Here is a 19,302-nt window from a genome sequence, read left to right on the forward strand (position 1 = left end):
GCTGACAAATGTTGGCAAATTGTTTGTGCTTTGCTGTGTGGCCACACACAAGTCAAGCTGAATGAATAGAAGCTCAGAGCAGAAGGCCTTAACTGTAATTCAGTGCAATGGCTATATCCTCATCAAAGTTGTGAGTTCTGTGGAGATCATTTTCAGATATACAACACTCAAGCTGATGTTGTGTCCTGGGTTGCATAAGAAAGGAAATAAGACTATTGTCAGAGCTGCTGGCCAAGACTGGGGGCTTACTCGATAGAACAAGAAGTAGAGCACAGGAAACTACAATGTTATGCCAAAATCCGTTCAGAGGAGTGACCGCTTTTTTATTTTGCGTGCTCTTTGTATTTTCAGCTCTTCCATGTGGCATACATCCTCATCAAGTTTGCAAATTCACCTCGTCCTGACCTCTGGGTGCTGGAACGATCTGTAGACAACGGGAGAACCTTCACCCCCTGGCAGTATTTTGCACGTAAGTTAGCATTTGATTGTATTTTGTAAGATTTCAGTTTTTATAAATGGAGCAGCATGTTTGGGTACTTTGTCTTGTGCATCACGACATCAGCCCCTCTAATTTGACTGGTGGTAAATGCAAATAATTTACCAATGAAGTAGCATAAACTAAGAATACTGTTTTGCTTTTTCGCTATTAGGAGCCCAAATCTTATCCAATTATGTTATGTTGTTGCCAATCAGTGCCCATTGAAATACAGAAATAGAGATCGATGAGTATCCTTTCAGTTTGGCTGTCGAAACTGATGAACCTGACGTATACAGTTGCCTTACTGGGAATGCATTTCTTAAATTTGTCATGCATATGTCATTAAGATACTTAATTTCACTGTTTTGGTAGTTTGTCCAATGTGACATCATTGTAAACTAACTATACCGCTTTTGCAAAGTGTAACCACTATTTCTACTTTTTCTATGTTTGTGCTCATTATGCGACCTTTTACTAAGAGCCAAGAGATGTAGAGACAGATCAGTTTTGCTGTTTAACCTTAGAAAAATTTCACTATTATAAGGTAGGTCAGCTCAGTTAAAGTGAATTACTAATGTTAAAATACCGTCTGCTCCCAGGAAGACTGTAAAACAAATTACATTCTAAAACTGGTGTTTTATGGCAAGGCCATATTTTTTCACAGTAAAAACTTAAACTAAAACTCTTTCTGACTACCTTCGATCTGAAGGCATAATCAGCACACACGTCATTTACTCAGTAATGTTATTAACTAACTTGTCATGAAGTATTTGCCACAGACGTACATGTGTAGACTGGCTGTATGCAGATGGCCTGAAGCAGCAGATCCCTTCATTTACTATCTTTCGCTCTTTCAATCACTAACTGGGATTGAGTGTATATGCATGGTGCCAGTAGTTTTTATAACTTGGTGTCGACACTTTTAAAGCAATTGTTTTCACTCAAAAGGGGGTGTGGTTGTTCTGATGGAAGGAAAGCAACGAATGCTTGCCCTCATATATTGTATTCGTAAGAAAACAACACTTCCTGCACCCTGCCTCATAACTTGTGACTCAGATGCTTAAATTGGATACCTGTCTGGAGTTGTTCAGATTATGGGCTTTAAAATCACATATAATCTAAACTCCCCCGACTATTAATGATTTGAAAGTAAATCTGAAATACATATTTGTGTTTTTTAAGTATAACATTTTCTTATAAATAAACGTTTCCTATGTAAGACAATAGTGATTTAGTTCATCCCTACTTGACAAAAGCTTTTGCCCTTTTTGTGAAGCTGCACCTGGTGCAAAAACATGAAATCAGCAACCAGACATTAACACAATCCCGCCAAAGTCACAAAAACACAGATATGGATTATTCTGTTTTTGTTATAAGCAGTTGTAATATCATAATTTGCAGATTTTATTTTTTAAAAATGCAAACAGGACTTATTATATATGGAAATACATATATTATTATGTTAACAATGACCCACTCAGCCAGAGATCCAGTGTCATGGAGCTGGCGCTGCTGAAATTAATGCAGGTATTAACTACGCCTGTGTCTTTCCTGCTTTGACAAGTCAAAATGCCTGCTCTGAAAAAGAACCACTCTGAAGATGGATTAAAATGTGTTCACTAGTACATATTTTATCTTAGCACACTAATCAGTCTGCTTTCGACTGTAAGACAGGAAGTGTGTGTGTTTATAGTGAATTAAAATGAAAACCAACAACAGAAGATTTTCACGGGGGATAAATGTTGGGTTTAAAGCAGTTATGTTTTGTGGTTTTTTTTGGTGGTGACATGCAATAAGTAGTTAAACGTAATTACTATGCCTGTAATATCATACCATTTCCAAATTACCCAAGCTACATACCTGAGTTCACACTCTTGATTTGCTGTGTTGGCAAATCTGAGTTATGATGTCTAATATCCGGGAGGCACCTGTGCGCACGAACTGCCAGGAGACACAGCTGTGACTCATCAGATTTACAATCTCAAAGTTTCTCTTTGCCATACTTTTTTTTTACTCGATTCAAATTCATGTTGATTCGAGACCTTTCAAGATTTTAATTCAAACTCCACTTCTAAGACAACTCTCATGATTCATTCCCGTAATCATAAGTCTTAGGACCAGACACAAGTGGAAAAAAATAATCTTATTTTGCATTTCAGAAATAAAGTTAAAATACAGAAAATAAAAATGTCAAGAATAAAAATGCAGTTTTAACTATGCTCAAAATGTCAACTTCATTCCTAAGATTTTAACTTCACTCTTGACATTTTGAATTTATTCTCAAAATAAAAAACAGGCCCTGGCCCTAATACTTTTCCATAGTAATTAGACATTACTATGATTTTCATCCCTTGTCCAATTAACAGCAGAACGAAAAGACGTGTTGATGCAATACATTTCCCATATTACGTAGTTTTCTTAGTCTCATATTTAAGTCCAGACAAATCTATTTAATATACTCATTTGCTGTTTGCCTTCTGGGTTTGATTGTGCAACAGCATGAATTGTAATACAAGGTATTTTGGCAACACTATAAAATATCAGATGTCAGAGCTTCATACAAGCACTTGAACACAACAACTGTCAATGATTGATTGTTATGGTGATAGTGAGTAGCCTCCATCCTCGTCATCCATGTGGCAGTATAATTGTTGTTACTTTAAAATTAAAAATGAATGGGATTTGGGGTGAGAGATCTAAAAGATTTTAATAGATTTTTTTTTCTTTGGCAGATTCAAAACGTGAGTGTATTGAAAAATTTGGAAAACAGCCAAATGCCCGTATATTAAATGATGATGACCAGCTCTGCACCACCGAATACTCACGGATTGTCCCTTTGGAGAATGGAGAGGTAAAATATCACATCTAGTTGCTGTATTTTGTCAGGCATCAAAAGCAATCTTTGTGAAATATACATGTGTTGTCCAGATTGTGGTGTCTCTGGTTAACGGTCGGCCGGGGTCCAAAAACTTCACCTACTCGCCGGTGCTGCGAGATTTCACAAAGGCCACCAACATCCGCCTGCGCTTCCTCCGCACCAGCACCCTGCTGGGCCACTTGATATCCAAGGCCCAGAGAGATCCCACCGTCACTCGCAGGGTGAGGCACAAACTGCACAACCTCACACACAGGTGTCATGCTGGCACACTCATGTTCCCCATTTGGGCGAGCCAGATTTACAACTCTGCATCACCTACCCTCCAGCTTCCTTTTTGCTGACACAAACACACTGACCTGCTCCCTCCTGCTCACACATTCATCCTTGTCGAGGCCTAATGCCAGATCTGTCTGTCCAGTCAACACGGGCTGGTTTGGACAGCTCCCACAGGCTGCAGGTGCATAATATGGCACTTACAGCAGGAGGCCAGAATTTTTTTGTTCAAAAAAAGAACATAATCAACAGAACATAAAAAAGTAACAAGTAAGTAATACATTCATGTATTGTGATGTAGAGATATCTGCTAAAGTTAGCATGCTAACCGACTAGCCCTGGCCCGTCCTGTCTAGTAATGCCACTTTGTGCCTCAAGAGGCAATAGTCCAGTCCCTCTGTAGCAGTGAGTTTGTTACTTTCACAACCTCTCTTTTTTTTATCTAATAAATAAACAAAATAAATTCACAAAATATCAAGAAAAGGAATATTTTTCTGTCTTTTACTGAACTAAGATGAGCTTGTTCAAAAAACTTTCCACCAACTCTGGTTTGGTTGAAAATACATCCTTAATCCTCCGTGTTAGATGTGAATGAAATCTGGTTACCTGCTACCTCTTTGATGGCCAATCCTCAGAGGCTGTGTTCGGTCCCTGTTCAGCTCTGTTCACTGAGAGGCTCCTGAGGCTGAGGCCAAAGAGATTTACAGCAAAAGACCTGGAACAGTTTGGAGTTACTCCGGTGATATGCTGCCCCTTTTTTGTTTTTGTTTTGACTGACTGACAGGTGGCCATATTTTACACATTGTCCCTTTAATAAGAACCTGTAGCATCAGAGTACTGAGGCTTAAGTCTGTGTTTTTATGTTTAAGTAGCGGCTGTCCTTTAACTTATCTTCAGTGAAACTATTAAAACTGTTCAAAGTAAAACTCTTGTAGACTTAATTCCAGAAATTTATCCTCTGGGCTCATGAAACAGTTCTTAATTCTTCTGTATTTTACGTGCCAAGAAAAAATCAGCTGTTAATTATCTTATCTTACTTTTTTCATATAATGCACTGATTCACCTCAAAAACCTGGCCAGGCTCACGGGTCATGGTTTAAGTCTGAACTTGTCAACGTGTGAGTCAGACGTTTGTTCTGGTGTGGGTGATGTTGCGGACTTGCTGATAAAACCGCTATTACTGTGACACAGTGGTGGTGATAACGCTCTCTGTATTTGTTTACAGTATTACTATAGTATCAAAGACATCAGTGTCGGTGGACGCTGCGTTTGTCATGGGCATGCACAGGTGTGTGGCAGGGGCCGTGACCCAGACAACCCAAACAGGTTAGTATGGTCTTTAACTTGAACAATATTTGACAAAATATTTCTGCATGTGGTTGGAGCATTTTTCATCAATCATTAATTACAACCCGTAGCGGTTCCTTATAAGCACTTTAAAAGTTAACTTTGAAGTATATCTTCAACCACTCTGTTTCATTTGTTTGTTCATTAACATAGTCTGCAGTCTTTTTGTACAATGGCCTCTTGTGTATAACTGTACTGAGATGACTTAATGTACCTGAAAAGGCAAAGACACGGGGATTCTGCTAAATCTGGTGAAAGGAGGAAGCATTACCTCATAGTACATTGACACCACCATTGTAAAGGGCAGCAGATTATTTTACTTACTCTGATTACAGGCTGTGACGCCGTAAATAGTTTTGTAAAAGGGCAAGATGAGTGATAAAGTGGTGCTTTGAAACACTGTTGCCCTGTGTATTCGGAACATCTGAACAACAGAACAAAACATCTAAACAACAGAATGACAACATTCATGAGCGCTTCATTGTGTTTTATTGTTTGTTAGGGGCTTGGGCATTTTAAATGAATGTTTTCTAAAGCTTGAAAACAGAGCCAGAGAAGTTTTCTCTCAGAATTACATTATGTTGAAAGGTTATTATGAGACTTCTGCCCAGTGATGCCAGAAATAAACAGCCCAACACCAGCTTTACTGTGCTGCAGTAATCTGTATTTAGGCAAAAGTTCTGATAAGTTACTTGCCCAGCACCATTTTAGTGTCTTTTAGCTTGTTGTTATGGTTTTAGAGGCCCCAGCATTTCTGGGTGCTCTGATATGGTATTTGGCAACACCAAATAGCAGACAAAGTTATCACTAGCTAGTTAGCAAGATATTTTCTACAGGAGTTTGGTGGAGACCACAGCAGGGCAAAAAGTAGCATGAACATTGGACTTGCATCCATCAGGTTGTCTGAAACTTGAAAGTAATGCTAATGTTGCTCTGTGTCAACTTATTACGGTAATAATATTTCAATACTGTGTTTACAGCTTTTTCTGCCATCCCCAAGAAGTTGAACAAAATTTGAAGTTCAATAAGCAATTCTGGAAAGATAGAAAGATAGAAAGGGAAAGACAGATAGGTCATCAAACACTGAAGTTATGTGAATGAAACTCAATAATAAGTCGTCTTACTGACCTGTGATGTGGCTAAAGTGTTCTGTCACCGGATTTTCTAGGAGCAAAAGTCTAGTTTTCTCTCAGACCACTTGAATAACAATATGTTAAAAGGTTATTACGGACCTTTTGCCCAATGCCATTAAAAATAATCTGCCCAACCCAGCTGTGATTATTGCAGGTTGAAAGAAAGTTGTTGGGATTTTGTGCTGCAAATGAATGTGAGCATCACTAAATCCAGGTGTCTCATTTCCTGTCTGCAGACTCCAGTGCGAGTGCCAACACAACACCTGCGGCGAGTCATGCGACCGCTGCTGCCCAGGCTTTAACCAGAAGCCATGGCGTGCTGCGACTGTTGACAGCCCAAATGAGTGTCATCGTAAGTGTGCATGTACAATGGTTCATTCAGCGTGTAAACAAAACCACACTCTGCTGCTCCCCACGTTGCTGGCTCCTTGAATTACGGCCCCCTGAGTGGACTGAAGTGTCCTCTGATATTTAAGCCCTGTTGTGGATGCCCTCATATGGTATTGCAGAGAGCCTCAGTGAAGAGTTGAGAGGACATTCCTCATATGGAATGTGTGATGAAGAGCACAGTGCACAACTAGCTCCAGGATAACTGCTTTTTGTCATCTTAGCCAGCTAGTCGTCTGGCTAGCCAGGCCCGCTTCAGCCTAGAGATAGTCCCCACCATGCCAGCTTATCGGTGAGCCATCCAGTCAGTCAGCAGAGCCTATGTCAGCTGGAATCTAATTGCTTTGGACTGTTGACAAATTTTCCCTACATGAAACATGACCTTGTAGCCGCCACAAAAGCAGAAAGAGGAGGATGAAGAAGACTTGTAATCCAATCAGTGCGGTGCACAGTGCAGTGGAAATGCGCTCTAGCCATTCATAAACATTAATGAGAGACAAGGGTAGTATTCAGGAAGAGGATGTGCCATCTTGTTTAGTTTGGATTTTATAGTTTCTCTTAATACTTAACAACCAGACCTATAACTCCTTTTTGGAGAATGAGAAGCTTAAGGTGCTTAACTACAGACGGTAGCATCAGATGTAATTTGCTGAGGCATATAGAATAATTCTGTGTGTGTCTCGGGGGTTTCCTCCTCAGCCTGCCAGTGTTTCTCCCATGCCTTTGACTGTTATTACGACCCAGAGGTGGAAAAAAGGGGAGCAAGTTTAGACACCTTCGGCAGGTACAACGGAGGAGGAGTGTGCATCAACTGCCAGGTATGAAATGCATGTCAAGTCTAAACTGATTCCCGTGTGTGAATGTGTGTGGTTGTGAGGGGGGAAAAAAATGAAGAAAAATTCCATGTTGTCTGTGTATATCTTTCTGGAGTGCTCTGTGGAGCATTTGAAACCGCACCACTTACTCTGCAACTTGTGCAAACCGGTGTGTGAGACCACAACAAATCTTTTTCTATTTACACACTTTTCTGGAATTTCATTTTGTGACATTTCTTTCACCAAAATAAAGTTATTTTGAGTGGTATGTAATATAATATTCCCCTGGAATATGATTCTATTGCAGAGAGCATAGGAAAGCATTGACTATGTTCACATGCACAAAATATTCAGTTTTTTACCCTTATTAAGAAAAAGACAGTATTCCTACTAAGCTGTTTTTGTGGCTATTGTTTACATAATATTCCCGTTTACATGCAGCTGTGCATACTGGCCATTTTTCCTCTTTGTGTTAAAACTGTAATTTTTCAAAATCTTCCACCATTGGTAGACTTGTTTGACTGTGCAAACACAGTCTCCTGCTTTCCTTCATTCAGCCATCTTCTTGAAAATGTCAGTGTTGCGATATTTGTGCATCTCTACTGTAGCCTTGCAAACTGCGGTAGAAACCCCCATTCAGATCCATATCCTGAATGCACCATTTACATTTCCAAAGAATGCGCCTAAAACCTGGTTAATACCATTCATATATTTTTAACTGACTATCCAAATGGAATATGCTGTTTACATGAGCATATCAATTTCAGAATATTGTCATATTCTGTAGAATGGTGGAAAATGTGCATGTAAATGTTGTCATTGTGTCCAGTCAGATGCTTCAATGTGCATTTGAAAAGGAAAGATTCTACTTTACAAAACAAAGACAACTCTCTCGCTCATCCAAGGACATCCTCTATTCTGTTCTCCCTGTTCAATTGTGTTCAATATGTTCGATTAGGACTTATGGCTCACATGTTATTTTCATGTTGTTCTGTAGCACAACACTGCTGGAGTGAACTGTGAGCAATGCCTTGAGGGTTTCTACAGACCTTTTGGAGTACCTCCTGAGTCTCCCACTGGATGCATACGTGAGTTGTGTTTTCTTCTACATATTTTGTTGTTTCACTTTTTTTTTTTATTGTTGTTGCCACTTGTTTATTTGTTCTTTTATTTAAAGAACTTTGCTTGACCAGAATGTGGTGTTGGGGGTTAGGGATGTAATGATTTAGTAGTTGATACCAATACCAATGAAATTACACAACTCACTATATCCAGTTTAGTACTACAGTAAAAAAACAAAACAATGAATCCCAAGTTCATATTTGGATGACAAATGACACACACTGAATGGTAATGAGTCAGAACGGCAGAATACTACAACGAGCTATGGTTACATTGCAATGTCAAAAATAATAGTAATGTGTATTTCAGGATAAGATGCACTAGAAAATACTTAGAATAAAGTCATCTGAAGAGGTTGAAGGCATCATTTAAGCGCTGATAATTAATTGAAATTGTTGTGATTTTTTTTACTACAGTCTGTTTTCGTTTTGCATTTCTTAACATGTGGAAGTGGAGATTGCAGTCCATTAAAACACGAGTGTAGAAATGTCCACTGAGGCTGCAAATGTAGAGACGTGTGTGAGACATTTCTGCAAACATTTAGATGTTGACTATTTGTCGCTGTGGTAGTCTGCACTAAAATTAAAGGCTGTGTAAATACGAAATATTGAGACAACATGCATAGAGTCTACACACTACATAATGCCTCTTACAATGCATCTTACAAGTACCTAGTTTCTGCACCTGCTTTAATTAAGACAATGAAAACATGAAGAAAACCTTATTTATTTGGGTTGAACTTTACCACGTGTTGTACTTTCAGTACCTCACTTGTTAAGAATGGGATGTAGTTATTTGACTTACAGTATGCATGATGAACAAGTGAAGCCAAAACGGGTTGATATTCTCACAGAGGCATCAGAGTCTTGTTTGAGTCAGACACAAATGGCACCACTGCACAAGCACCACTGGCACCAGTGCTTGTATTATTGCTAAACTGGGCTCCACTCTTGTTTACATTACTTTAATGGTCCAAGGCTGTTCCTCGCCATATAAATAGCTGCCACTTGTGTTTGGACATTAGAAAGCAGTGGAATTAAATTGGTTGCCCTGAGCGCTTTGAAAAGTAAACCATAAAATCCACCAACTCAATTAAGTCAGCTTAGCAGACAAAGGTGTTCTTTTGGCAAAAACAGAGTCAGTAAGGGTTCAGTAATCATTATCAACTCTGGCAGAACATAGCCTGAAGGGGATCATGTGTTTGATCGCATGTTATGTTTGTCTGTTTTTAAGAGGCTGTAGCAGGCTCAGTTTAAACCTAGAGTGAAGATGCTGGTATCATATGAAACTAGACGACCTAAGGCATCTGGTAGTACCAACCATGCCATGCCAACTTTTTGGGAAGGAGGCTACTCTCCAAATTTCTAAATTTTGGCAAGGAAAAAACTGGCATTGCCTTTTCCAAAGAGGTCCAACTATGACCTCAAGATATCCAAATGTTCTATGAAGGGATATTATTAATCTGTTGGCCGCGGTTAAGAATGTCATCAATTAGATTTCACTGATAATATAGGTTTTGTGTACCATTTCTGTGAAGCTCACATGTTTTCTCACAGTCGGGTTTGTTCTGCCTTGTTAGTCTAGAAATGACAGTAATTGGGCCCCATTTGACATTGTTTTGAGCCTAACTGTTTTATTTGTTTAAATTGTTCGTGCTTCATAAATTCATGTATCGCATAACTAATGAGCCTTTAGAACTGTTTACATAAAACTGAGAAATTTTCAAAATTTTCAACGGTAACATCGGTTAAGGAAAACACTAATTTTGCAACCCTAGCTCCATGGGTACCCATAAGTTTCCCCTTTACAGACATGCCCACTTTCCTGTGTAATTTTGGGCACCAACCATGCAGTTTTTTGCATCCAGTATATGTTGGGCAATATGTGCCAGAACATCAGAATAGCTACAACTTCCACTGGGACATGCAGGAGCCAACAAACATCAAGTTTAAATTGTTTGGAATTTCAGCTTTTGTGAATTCCTCAAAAAATGTAGATTCCTGTATCTATTATATTGTTGGAAAGCTGCCTAATTGCTTGTAATGGTGCAAATAAATACCAGTGTTTAAATTTATCATCACGCTTGTGGTTACAAAACCATTACAATATTCCATGCGTCTAAAAGAAAACTGAGACTGTAAGCTATACTGACACACTTTATTAAAAGCTTTATGTATATCTAGTTAAGAAAACTTAATAACATACAAAACAAAAACGACCTTGATTTAAAACTTTGCAAATCTCCGCTTGTTGCATCTGGCAGTTGTGGTGGCATTGCAGTCGGTGCTTCACCATCTATTCCTTGACAGATATCTGCACTTTCTGATATGAACAGTAAATTATTCTGTCTAACAATCTATCATTCTATGTTGTGTTTATGAGTATGCATGCTCATATTAGTCTAATTTGATGCATTTGTTTATATATGTTCATCATAAAACAAACATGTGACCCCACCAGCCTGCAGGTGCGATGAAAGGACGACAGCTGGATGTGAAATGGGGTCCGGAAGGTGCATCTGTAAGCCACAGTTTGCCGGAGAAAACTGCGATCGCTGCGCTGACGGATACTATTACTACCCTCAGTGCATTCGTAAGTTTATTTTTTCTTATCACATACTGGATGTACCAAATGCGTGGGTGCATGAATACATGGGCAGTTGGGAAACATAGGGGTGAATATGCTGAAGATGTAATGATGGTCTACAAATCCGATAAGTCACATGAATAACAAGTGTGATGAGTGCAAGTAAAGACAGTGGAAGCTGCAGTTAACCCTTCCATTATCTGTTTCAGTCATGGATAACTTTAATTATCAGATTATTATTTGATGAAATAACGTGTCTGTGCTTAGGAGCTCAGTGTACCAAGCGATATACACAGATGGTTGGATCTGAACCACTCTTTTGATGGCAGGAGTCGGTTTCATGTTTTCATGTCTTTTTTTTATTAGCCTTTTGTGTTTCAGTTTTCCCCTTCAGGGAAGAATAAAACTTTTTTGATTATATACTCAATGAGGTATGCCTTTATTGCTGCAGGGCAACATGCACAATGATGTATCCACATGCTACAGTATTGACTAACCCACATTCCACATAGATGCAGACACTGAAGGAGAATTTTCCCGTCTTATCTCAGTCTAATCTGGCTACAGACTGAGGAGTCTGTGAGGGTTTAGAGATAAGCCACATATTCTTTCATCTTTTCTAGTATTTTTTTTTTTCTACCAGTGTTTTTTCTTTCTTAAGACTGGGTGACATACGTCTTTTTAAGGTTTCTGCATGAGCTGCAACATTCAGCTTGTGTGTTCCTGAAAAACGTCTAAATGACAGTCATTTGTTTTTTCAGAGGGGGGGGATTTATGTTTTAATTTAACAGTTTGACTGATCTGATGGTGTTGTCGTCTTAAACTTTTATTTTACAGTAATTATACCCAGAAAGTCAACAAATCTGTAATCTGCCCCAGGTGTTTTGTTTCTCATGTCATATAAACGTAAAATTAATTGGGGACTTGAAAAATCTGACTCTACATTTTATCAGCTTTATTTATTATCCAAAGTTATTATTAAGACACGGGTGTCTCATCTCCAAGCTGTTAGCAATGACAAACTAGTCTAAACATGTCGTCACAGTCATTAGGAGGCCGTCTGGGTTTCAAGAGATTCTTCTCTGCTGTTTTGTGTCATCATAAATGAAATTTCCACATCTTGTGTTTGTGATGCAGCAGATCAAAATTGAATTAGTTAATTGTTGGTAGAAGGGTTTAATTATTTACATGTAAGGGTTGTGCTGTTAAAGGAATTGTTTAACATTTTGTGAAATACTTTCAAAAAAAGTTAGAGGTGCAGTAAGCGAGTCTAGAATGTGTCATTCCCAAGTCATTAAATACTGAGATTTTGGGAATGAGACTCAACTATCATCCATCCTACCGACCTGTGATTGGCCAAAGTCTCTAGTCCACATTTTCTCTCAGACCACGTGACTTACATTATGCTTAATTTTATTGTGGAACTGCCCAGTTCTGCCAAAAATAAACTGCCTCCCCCAGCTTTAGATTGATATTACTGTTTTTGCTCTTTTTTTTATATATTTAAGCTTTCTGGCTGCTGCTGTGGTGCTCCTCAGTCTCTGCTTCATTATCTTTGTTTCTCGATTTGTCTTCAGTCCGTGTCTACTGTTCTCATTGGCTGTAGCTACTGCATAGCTCGCTGACTTGTCCCTGACATGACCAGATATTAAACCTGATTTATATCTTTCTGGCATCTGCGAGGCATCAGCAAGCTGTTGGACTGTGTTTTTGTTCACACACAGTGATAACTGCTCAATGGAGCGAGCATTGATTTGCCTCTGATATAGGTTTGTTTTTTTTTTTGTTAGTGATCATCAAAAACTGTCAACAAGTGTGAACTCAGCTTAACTCTCAACAACAAAGTGAATGACCGTATTTCCAAAAATGTAGAACTGTTTGTTTAATAATGTTTGCCTCAAACTGTGTTGCTGTCTGTTGCTTTTGGAGTGTTTGTGAATATTTATTCTACAGCAAAAGCAGTTCCCCACTGCAATAAATAATGGTGAAACCTGAGGTTTTACTTGATCACATTTTCCCATCAGTGGAGGTCTTAATTTCGTGCCTTTCCTTTGCAATCAGAATATCCCGTGTACCAGACGACCACCAAATCCCCTGCAGGGCCTATTGTGGGTAAGTTTAGTTAACAAGATTTTGCAGGGCCTCATACCACAATTGAGCTCCACAGAGGTTTTTAAACACTCATTTAAAATGTTATTACTCTTTCTTTTTTCCCTGTTTTTTTGTTTTACCTCCATCTTTTTCTCTCTCTCTTTCTCTCTCTGTATAGGGCCCACCCAGTGTCCTCCGGGTTATTTCGGCTCACCAAGCTGTCAGCGTGAGTATGATTAGACCTGATTTGTTCTCCTACAATAGAGTCATTTACACGACTGCGCTATGCTAACTGCTTTTATTGCCGCCTCGCATTTGCATTTGCTGTATCTAAAAAAAAACTGCTGATACTGTATCCTCTTAAAATGCTCTTTTACAGGGCAGTCTTGGACTTTTTTTTTGGTCACCTGAGTCCCATTTACTTACAGGCAGCCCGGGTTGTTAAAAGGGGCTTTAGAGGACTGTGTTAGGCACCACTGAGTCTGACTTGGTTTTGTGCAGAGTTAAATGTTAAGAACATGTGGCAGTCAGAGGTCAGTCAAGAAAAGGCTTTAATGTATGTAGGCACAGCTGAAGGTCAGATCATGTTTGTAGGCCTTATGGAAACAGAATGTGATGGTTAAAATGCTTAATAAATCATCACAATAAGTAAATCTGCTGCTGAGTGATAGAGGATCTTGTGCAATTGTAGAGCACGGATGCTCTTTGATTATCATGTGCGTCAGTGGGGATTTAAGCTCAAGTGTCCTCTCCTGAGAGCAGTCGTCAGTTGGGACTGTTCAGTGAGAACTAACCAGTCTATTATTAGCTATTATGGGTCCTGTTCAAAATTCCCTTTTCTGGTTTCTTCTAAGCTGGGAAACCCATTATTAGCATTATGGCATTTCTGTTAAAACAAAGACCTTTAGCCCTTTAATTTTTCATCATTTATTAAAGAATGTAGGCAAACAATAACTTTCCTTTAACTTATCTCGAGAACATGTCTTTCATCCCTCAAGCTGACTGTGAAGGAATTTAATCAGCAGCCTTTGAAAAGCTGATTTTCATGTTTTGGAGCTCCTTCAGCGGCAAAGAAACTGGTGGCAGCCTCTCTAGTGGCTGTTCTAAGTGCCAACTAGTCTATTCACATACCAATACCAGGCGAGGCTTGGCAAGACCTGGACACCAGTGTAGCTGTGCCACTGTGTGCCACAATATGAGAATAGTTGGGACGGAAGTATTTGTCATTCCTTGTTCAGCTGGAGCAAAGAAAGAGCTCAGAGCTCATTTAAAAGCAGATCTCAGGGTTCAACAGGGTTACTCATTTGAATTTCTATTGCTTCAAGATTTAATTTGTTCAGTTTTATTGTTAGAATAAACATTTCCACTGTGTTTGTGCACAGAGTGTATATGCGACTACAGAGGGACACTGCACACGGTGTGTGATGCGTCAGGGCGCTGCCTGTGTCGTCAGGGTGTGGAGGGACAGCGATGCGACCGCTGTCGACCAGGATACCACTCCTTCCCAAACTGCCAGGGTGAGAAAGAGTCACCATGTCAACCACAATTTAACACCCCGACAGACTGTAAAAACACTTTATCAATTTAACTTGACTGAATGATACTGAACTTTTTATTCCACCACACTGATTTGATAACTTCAGTTACCAGTTACTTGCAGATTCAGATTATTAACATAAAATATTAATCAACTAATAAAACACGATGTATTATTATAGATTAATCTACCCAACAGTATATGAGTTAGCTGAAATTAGCTCCACCTTTACATGAAATCATGAAAATGATGAACACAGTATTGCATCATTAATTATAATCCAGTAATATAATACATATAATTCTAAAATGGGTCATTCTGCATAATGAGTACTTTTACTTTTGGTACTTAAAGAATTTTAATGCTAAATCTTCTACATCTACTTTTACTTAAGTAAGATTTTAAAGTTGGCATTTTTACTTGTAACAGAATATTTTTTCACTGTGTTACAACTATTTTTTCTACAGTAAAAGATATGAGTACTTCTTCCACCTCTGTACTTTGGACTAATTGCAGACAGTTACACAGTATTGTTACACAAAAGTATCCCTTTGCCTGCTTGCACTACTTTTGGGAGCAAATACACTCTCTCCCTCTTTCTGACCATCTATTTAATCTTATCTGCTTAATTGTAAACAATTATCTAAAATAATCTTTTAGAATGATGTGATAAAAAAAAAACTTGATTTAATGTTTAGTCTGTCCTCCTGTTCTTTTGAAGTTATGTATTAGTTTTTAATGTTACAGGTCCATTTACACACTTTGTATAAATCATTTTTTATGTATTTCAAGTAGATTTTGATAATTGTGACAAATATTTTTAAGGAAACCTGCAGTGCTATTCAGATAAATTGGATGATTATTTTGACTATAATAACAAATAATGAGTGTTGTGCTAAAAAAGCATGTTCTTGCTGTGGCTGCTGAATTATGATGGTGTTAGATGTAAATTTATAGAAAAACCATGATATTGAAAAACCATGATAAATGCATTTAACCATGATAATCTGCCAAAACAGCAGCTTATGGCCCTCTTTCTCTTCCTCCAGCGTGTCTCTGTGATGGTGCTGGTGTTGCTGACAGTGTGTGCAGTCCAACTGGCCAGTGTGTTTGCTTTCCCAACTATGGGGGGCAGGAGTGTGACGAATGTGCACCCGGCTACTATGGATACCCAGACTGTGCTGGTGAGTGGATCTGATCCCTCCATGTCCACCAGTGTGATTACGATAGATAAACCAATTGGGTGCATGTGATGGAAAAAATGCCGCTGCTGGTTTCACTGGGCTCACTGTGGCCTCTTCTCATGACTCTGTGGAGCAAACATCCTCATTCTCCCACAGTATCCTGTAAAACTTTTTGTTGTTATCCACGTTGATTTATTTACAACATTTCACAGAGAACTGGAACGTGAGATATATACGGCCTTTTCCCTTATAAGGAGTCATATTCCCAAGAATAGACAACTGGGAATCAGTCAAGGAAATCAGATTCTGGAAATAAAACAGGAGCCATTTAAACCTTTTTCATATTAGATTCACTCAATCCAAATGACGTTTCTGTTTCCTGTCCCCAGCCTGCCAGTGTTCACAGGAAGGCTCATATAGTAACATCTGCAACCCACTGTCGGGTCAGTGTCTGTGTCTCCCAGGGGTGGTGGGACAGCAGTGTGACCGCTGTGCCTCTGGACTCAGATTCCCCCAGTGCTCAGGTAACCACATCAGGAACCAACAGACTCATAAATGATCTAAATAATTTTGGGACTGAAAAGGAGCAGCATTTAGACCAGGGGTGGGTGATTATTTTTCACTGGGGGCCACATGAGAAATGATATAAAGCTCTAATAATGGCCAAATTTCTCATAATGGAGTGGAGTGGAGATGTGTTCAATATAGGGCTCTTCTACTGTTGGTCACCTTTTCTGGATTGCCATGTTGAAGTGGGGGCTAATATTTTGTTGGCATTGTCCAAAACTTGATGTTTTATGGTGTACCATGCATGCTGCATACAGGTTGCAATGATAGTAGCAGCAGTGAAAATATTCTTAATATACCGTACACTTAAAATGATACTGATTCTTTTCAGACAGGCCTTTTTTAAGTAGCTAAAATCTGTTTTGCTGGTGACCCTGTCCACAGCAGTACAGTGCTTGGCTTCCTACACTCCTCTCTGCTTTTCTAAACTGGGGGCATGTTGACCACCATCTACTGTAGGCAATATACTGACTAACAATAAGTACCTCATACAACCCCTTTTAAAATGATCTGAACTGTCCCTTTAATGTATCAGTGTTTTGTTTTTAGTAGGATTCAATAATTTGTTTAAAGTGTTGATAGTTTTCTCTTCAATCCTGCTTAAAATAAAAGCTTTGACTACCTTTTTTTACTTAGTTTTGTATTCACTTTGTGCTTCTAGCCTCCATCAGTTTGTGTAACCAGGCAGGAACTGAGGTCGCTGATCCTCAAACGGTATGTCGCTCTCAATTTTCTGTTCACCATATGATCTCTCCTAATTTCATTATGAGAACCCAAATCACTGACTGTGTTTCCTCCTTTACAAATAGTTACCCCAACCCTGTTATAATTCTGTGGTCTCTGTTTTTAAAATTACTAACCAATATAATAATAATAATCCATTGTTGTTTTTTACTGACTTGTAGACTTACAGAATGTCTGTGGATGATGTGCACTTTAAATACACTAAACTTTAAGTTACATAAACTTTGGCCTTCATTATGTTTTTATTAGCCTTGATAACAGAAGTGGTCGCAGTCTAAATCCAGCCTTGGCCCTTTGGGTGTGGCTTTACATTACCTCAAAGTCGTATAACTGATAACACAGCTGTGCTGCTCAAACATCTTCCAGTGGATTTTCAAAGGAAGTGTTTTTCCCCTGAAATGTCATGCAATTAAAATAAAGGAAAAGAGACTTCCTTCCATTTTGAAGAGGAAGAAAAACAACAATGAGTTTTTGGAAGGTCATTTTCACTTCTGTTTTGGAACATGTCCAGTGTTTGAAAGAAAGAAAGACTGCAAATTTCCACTTATTCAGAAAACCGGCACTGTGTCACAATATGCAACAGCTTGTGGCTGATTTCCATCTGTCTGATTGTAAACAAATTTAACCTGGCTTTCAGGAGTAGCTACCAGTCTCAACAACCCTTACTGTAGATTTCTTATCTGTTGTTCAGGGCTCCTGCCGCTGCCTGCCAAACGTAGAGGGAACCCTGTGTGACAGGTGTAAACCGCTTTACTGGAATCTGGCTACAAACAACCCTCGTGGATGTATAGGTAAGAGACCAAAAATCTAGAGCTGCAGTAGAAGATGTTATTTTACTATAAATTTGGTTGAAAAAGCAAATTTTCACCACTGAATGTTGTAGTCAATCTGTAGATTCTGCCTCAAGGGGTCTCGCTCATTATTACAACAGCAAAAGACATAGCTTGATGCTGCTGTGAAGTAGTGTAGGATCATGGGAAGTGTTTTCCTCACTGCTAAACAATTACCATGACATGACCCAGGCAGAAGTCATGTTAATGGTGAGGTAATATTAAACTTTTATTCATGTTACATTCAGTCAAGTTTGCCGACTTCTTTCCTCAGTCACTCTGACGTATCCTAAGGGCAAGGGCTATCAGGAAACGCACCGTTAGCTTGAATAAATCACGGGTCTCTCGGGGTTTGACCATTGTTGGAAACATTTGCGATAATGTAATTATGCAACTCAACAAATTCTATAACACAGGTGCAGCGTTTTTGGAAAGCCTCATTTTTCCTCTCCAGAAGTATTACTTCTGATCACTGATCCTCTTTTTGCTCCACTGCATTAAACCACCAGTAGCAATCTGACAAGGCACTGATATGAGTCTTGGCCCTTCTTACCCAGAGGATATGTCAACATACCCCTGTCAACAAGGCCGGATCTACCTTCCTGTCCCTCAGCGGGGAGCTGAGGAATAACACACAAATACAGGCAAATTCCTGTTAACTGCCTTCACCGTGGAGCTGAAGTGAGCCTTTGAGATTTCATGCTGTGACTCTGCAGTAATGAGTACACAGCGGCACATTAAAAACAATACCTTAGGACTTCTACCCCACAAAAATAACTCTGTCCACCTAATCCAGTGAAAATACCTAATATGAGAATAATAAGTGGGCTCCAATTATTCAGCCAGTGAGAGAACAGCTTCAGGCTTTGTCCAGATACCTGTCTAATGTTACAGTTCTGCTCTGTAGCAAGAATGTTGTAGTGACCACACCGCCTGAAGACACAAGAGGAAGGGAGAAAAAGAGCTTTTAATATCCTAAGAATGCCTCTGGTTGACTGGGGCCGGACATTAAGGGGAAGTTTTTTTTTTTTTTTCTTTGCTGGGTTAAAAGCCAGCCGTGGCAGTAAATCTCTCCTGGACCTTTGATGTAGAGATCTCTGAAGATTGTGGGGTTTTGTGCTGCTGTGTTTCACCCGTGAAAGTGACAAAATCCTGCAATCAGAGTCTATTCACCGTACATCCCCCTTAATATTTACACAACCTTTTTCCTCTCTCTCTGTTTCTCTCATTCCAGAGTGTCAGTGTGATGTGAAAGGGACCCTGAGCGGTGTTGGAGAGTGTGAGCAGGTGAGTATTTCAGTGACAGATGCACATCGGTTTTTGCACAGTT

At 39.2% G+C, this 19,302-nt stretch overlaps 1 protein-coding gene across 2 annotated transcripts in view; it reads left to right on the plus strand.

Annotated features, from left to right (window-relative positions):
• The window catches only part of LOC146317688 (laminin subunit alpha-3-like), a 77,006-nt gene that overhangs the window by 16,287 nt on the left and 41,417 nt on the right, over nt 1–19,302 (plus strand). For both annotated transcript variants that reach the window (XM_084731411.1, XM_084731410.1), the window contains exons 3-18: nt 352–469; nt 3,211–3,329; nt 3,407–3,577; nt 4,855–4,955; nt 6,346–6,461; nt 7,196–7,314; nt 8,309–8,399; nt 10,894–11,025; nt 13,081–13,131; nt 13,289–13,336; nt 14,493–14,627; nt 15,697–15,831; nt 16,221–16,355; nt 17,060–17,112; nt 17,834–17,933; nt 19,207–19,259. In XM_084731411.1, coding sequence (XP_084587537.1) covers nt 352–469; nt 3,211–3,329; nt 3,407–3,577; nt 4,855–4,955; nt 6,346–6,461; nt 7,196–7,314; nt 8,309–8,399; nt 10,894–11,025; nt 13,081–13,131; nt 13,289–13,336; nt 14,493–14,627; nt 15,697–15,831; nt 16,221–16,355; nt 17,060–17,112; nt 17,834–17,933; nt 19,207–19,259 — 1,677 coding nt within the window. The remainder of the gene's footprint in view (nt 1–351; nt 470–3,210; nt 3,330–3,406; nt 3,578–4,854; nt 4,956–6,345; nt 6,462–7,195; nt 7,315–8,308; nt 8,400–10,893; nt 11,026–13,080; nt 13,132–13,288; nt 13,337–14,492; nt 14,628–15,696; nt 15,832–16,220; nt 16,356–17,059; nt 17,113–17,833; nt 17,934–19,206; nt 19,260–19,302) is intronic.

Source organism: Lutjanus erythropterus, chromosome 12, assembly GCF_056507025.1.
Source record: "Lutjanus erythropterus isolate fLutEry1 chromosome 12, fLutEry1.hap2, whole genome shotgun sequence".
Lineage (NCBI taxonomy): Eukaryota > Metazoa > Chordata > Actinopteri > Lutjaniformes > Lutjanidae > Lutjanus > Lutjanus erythropterus.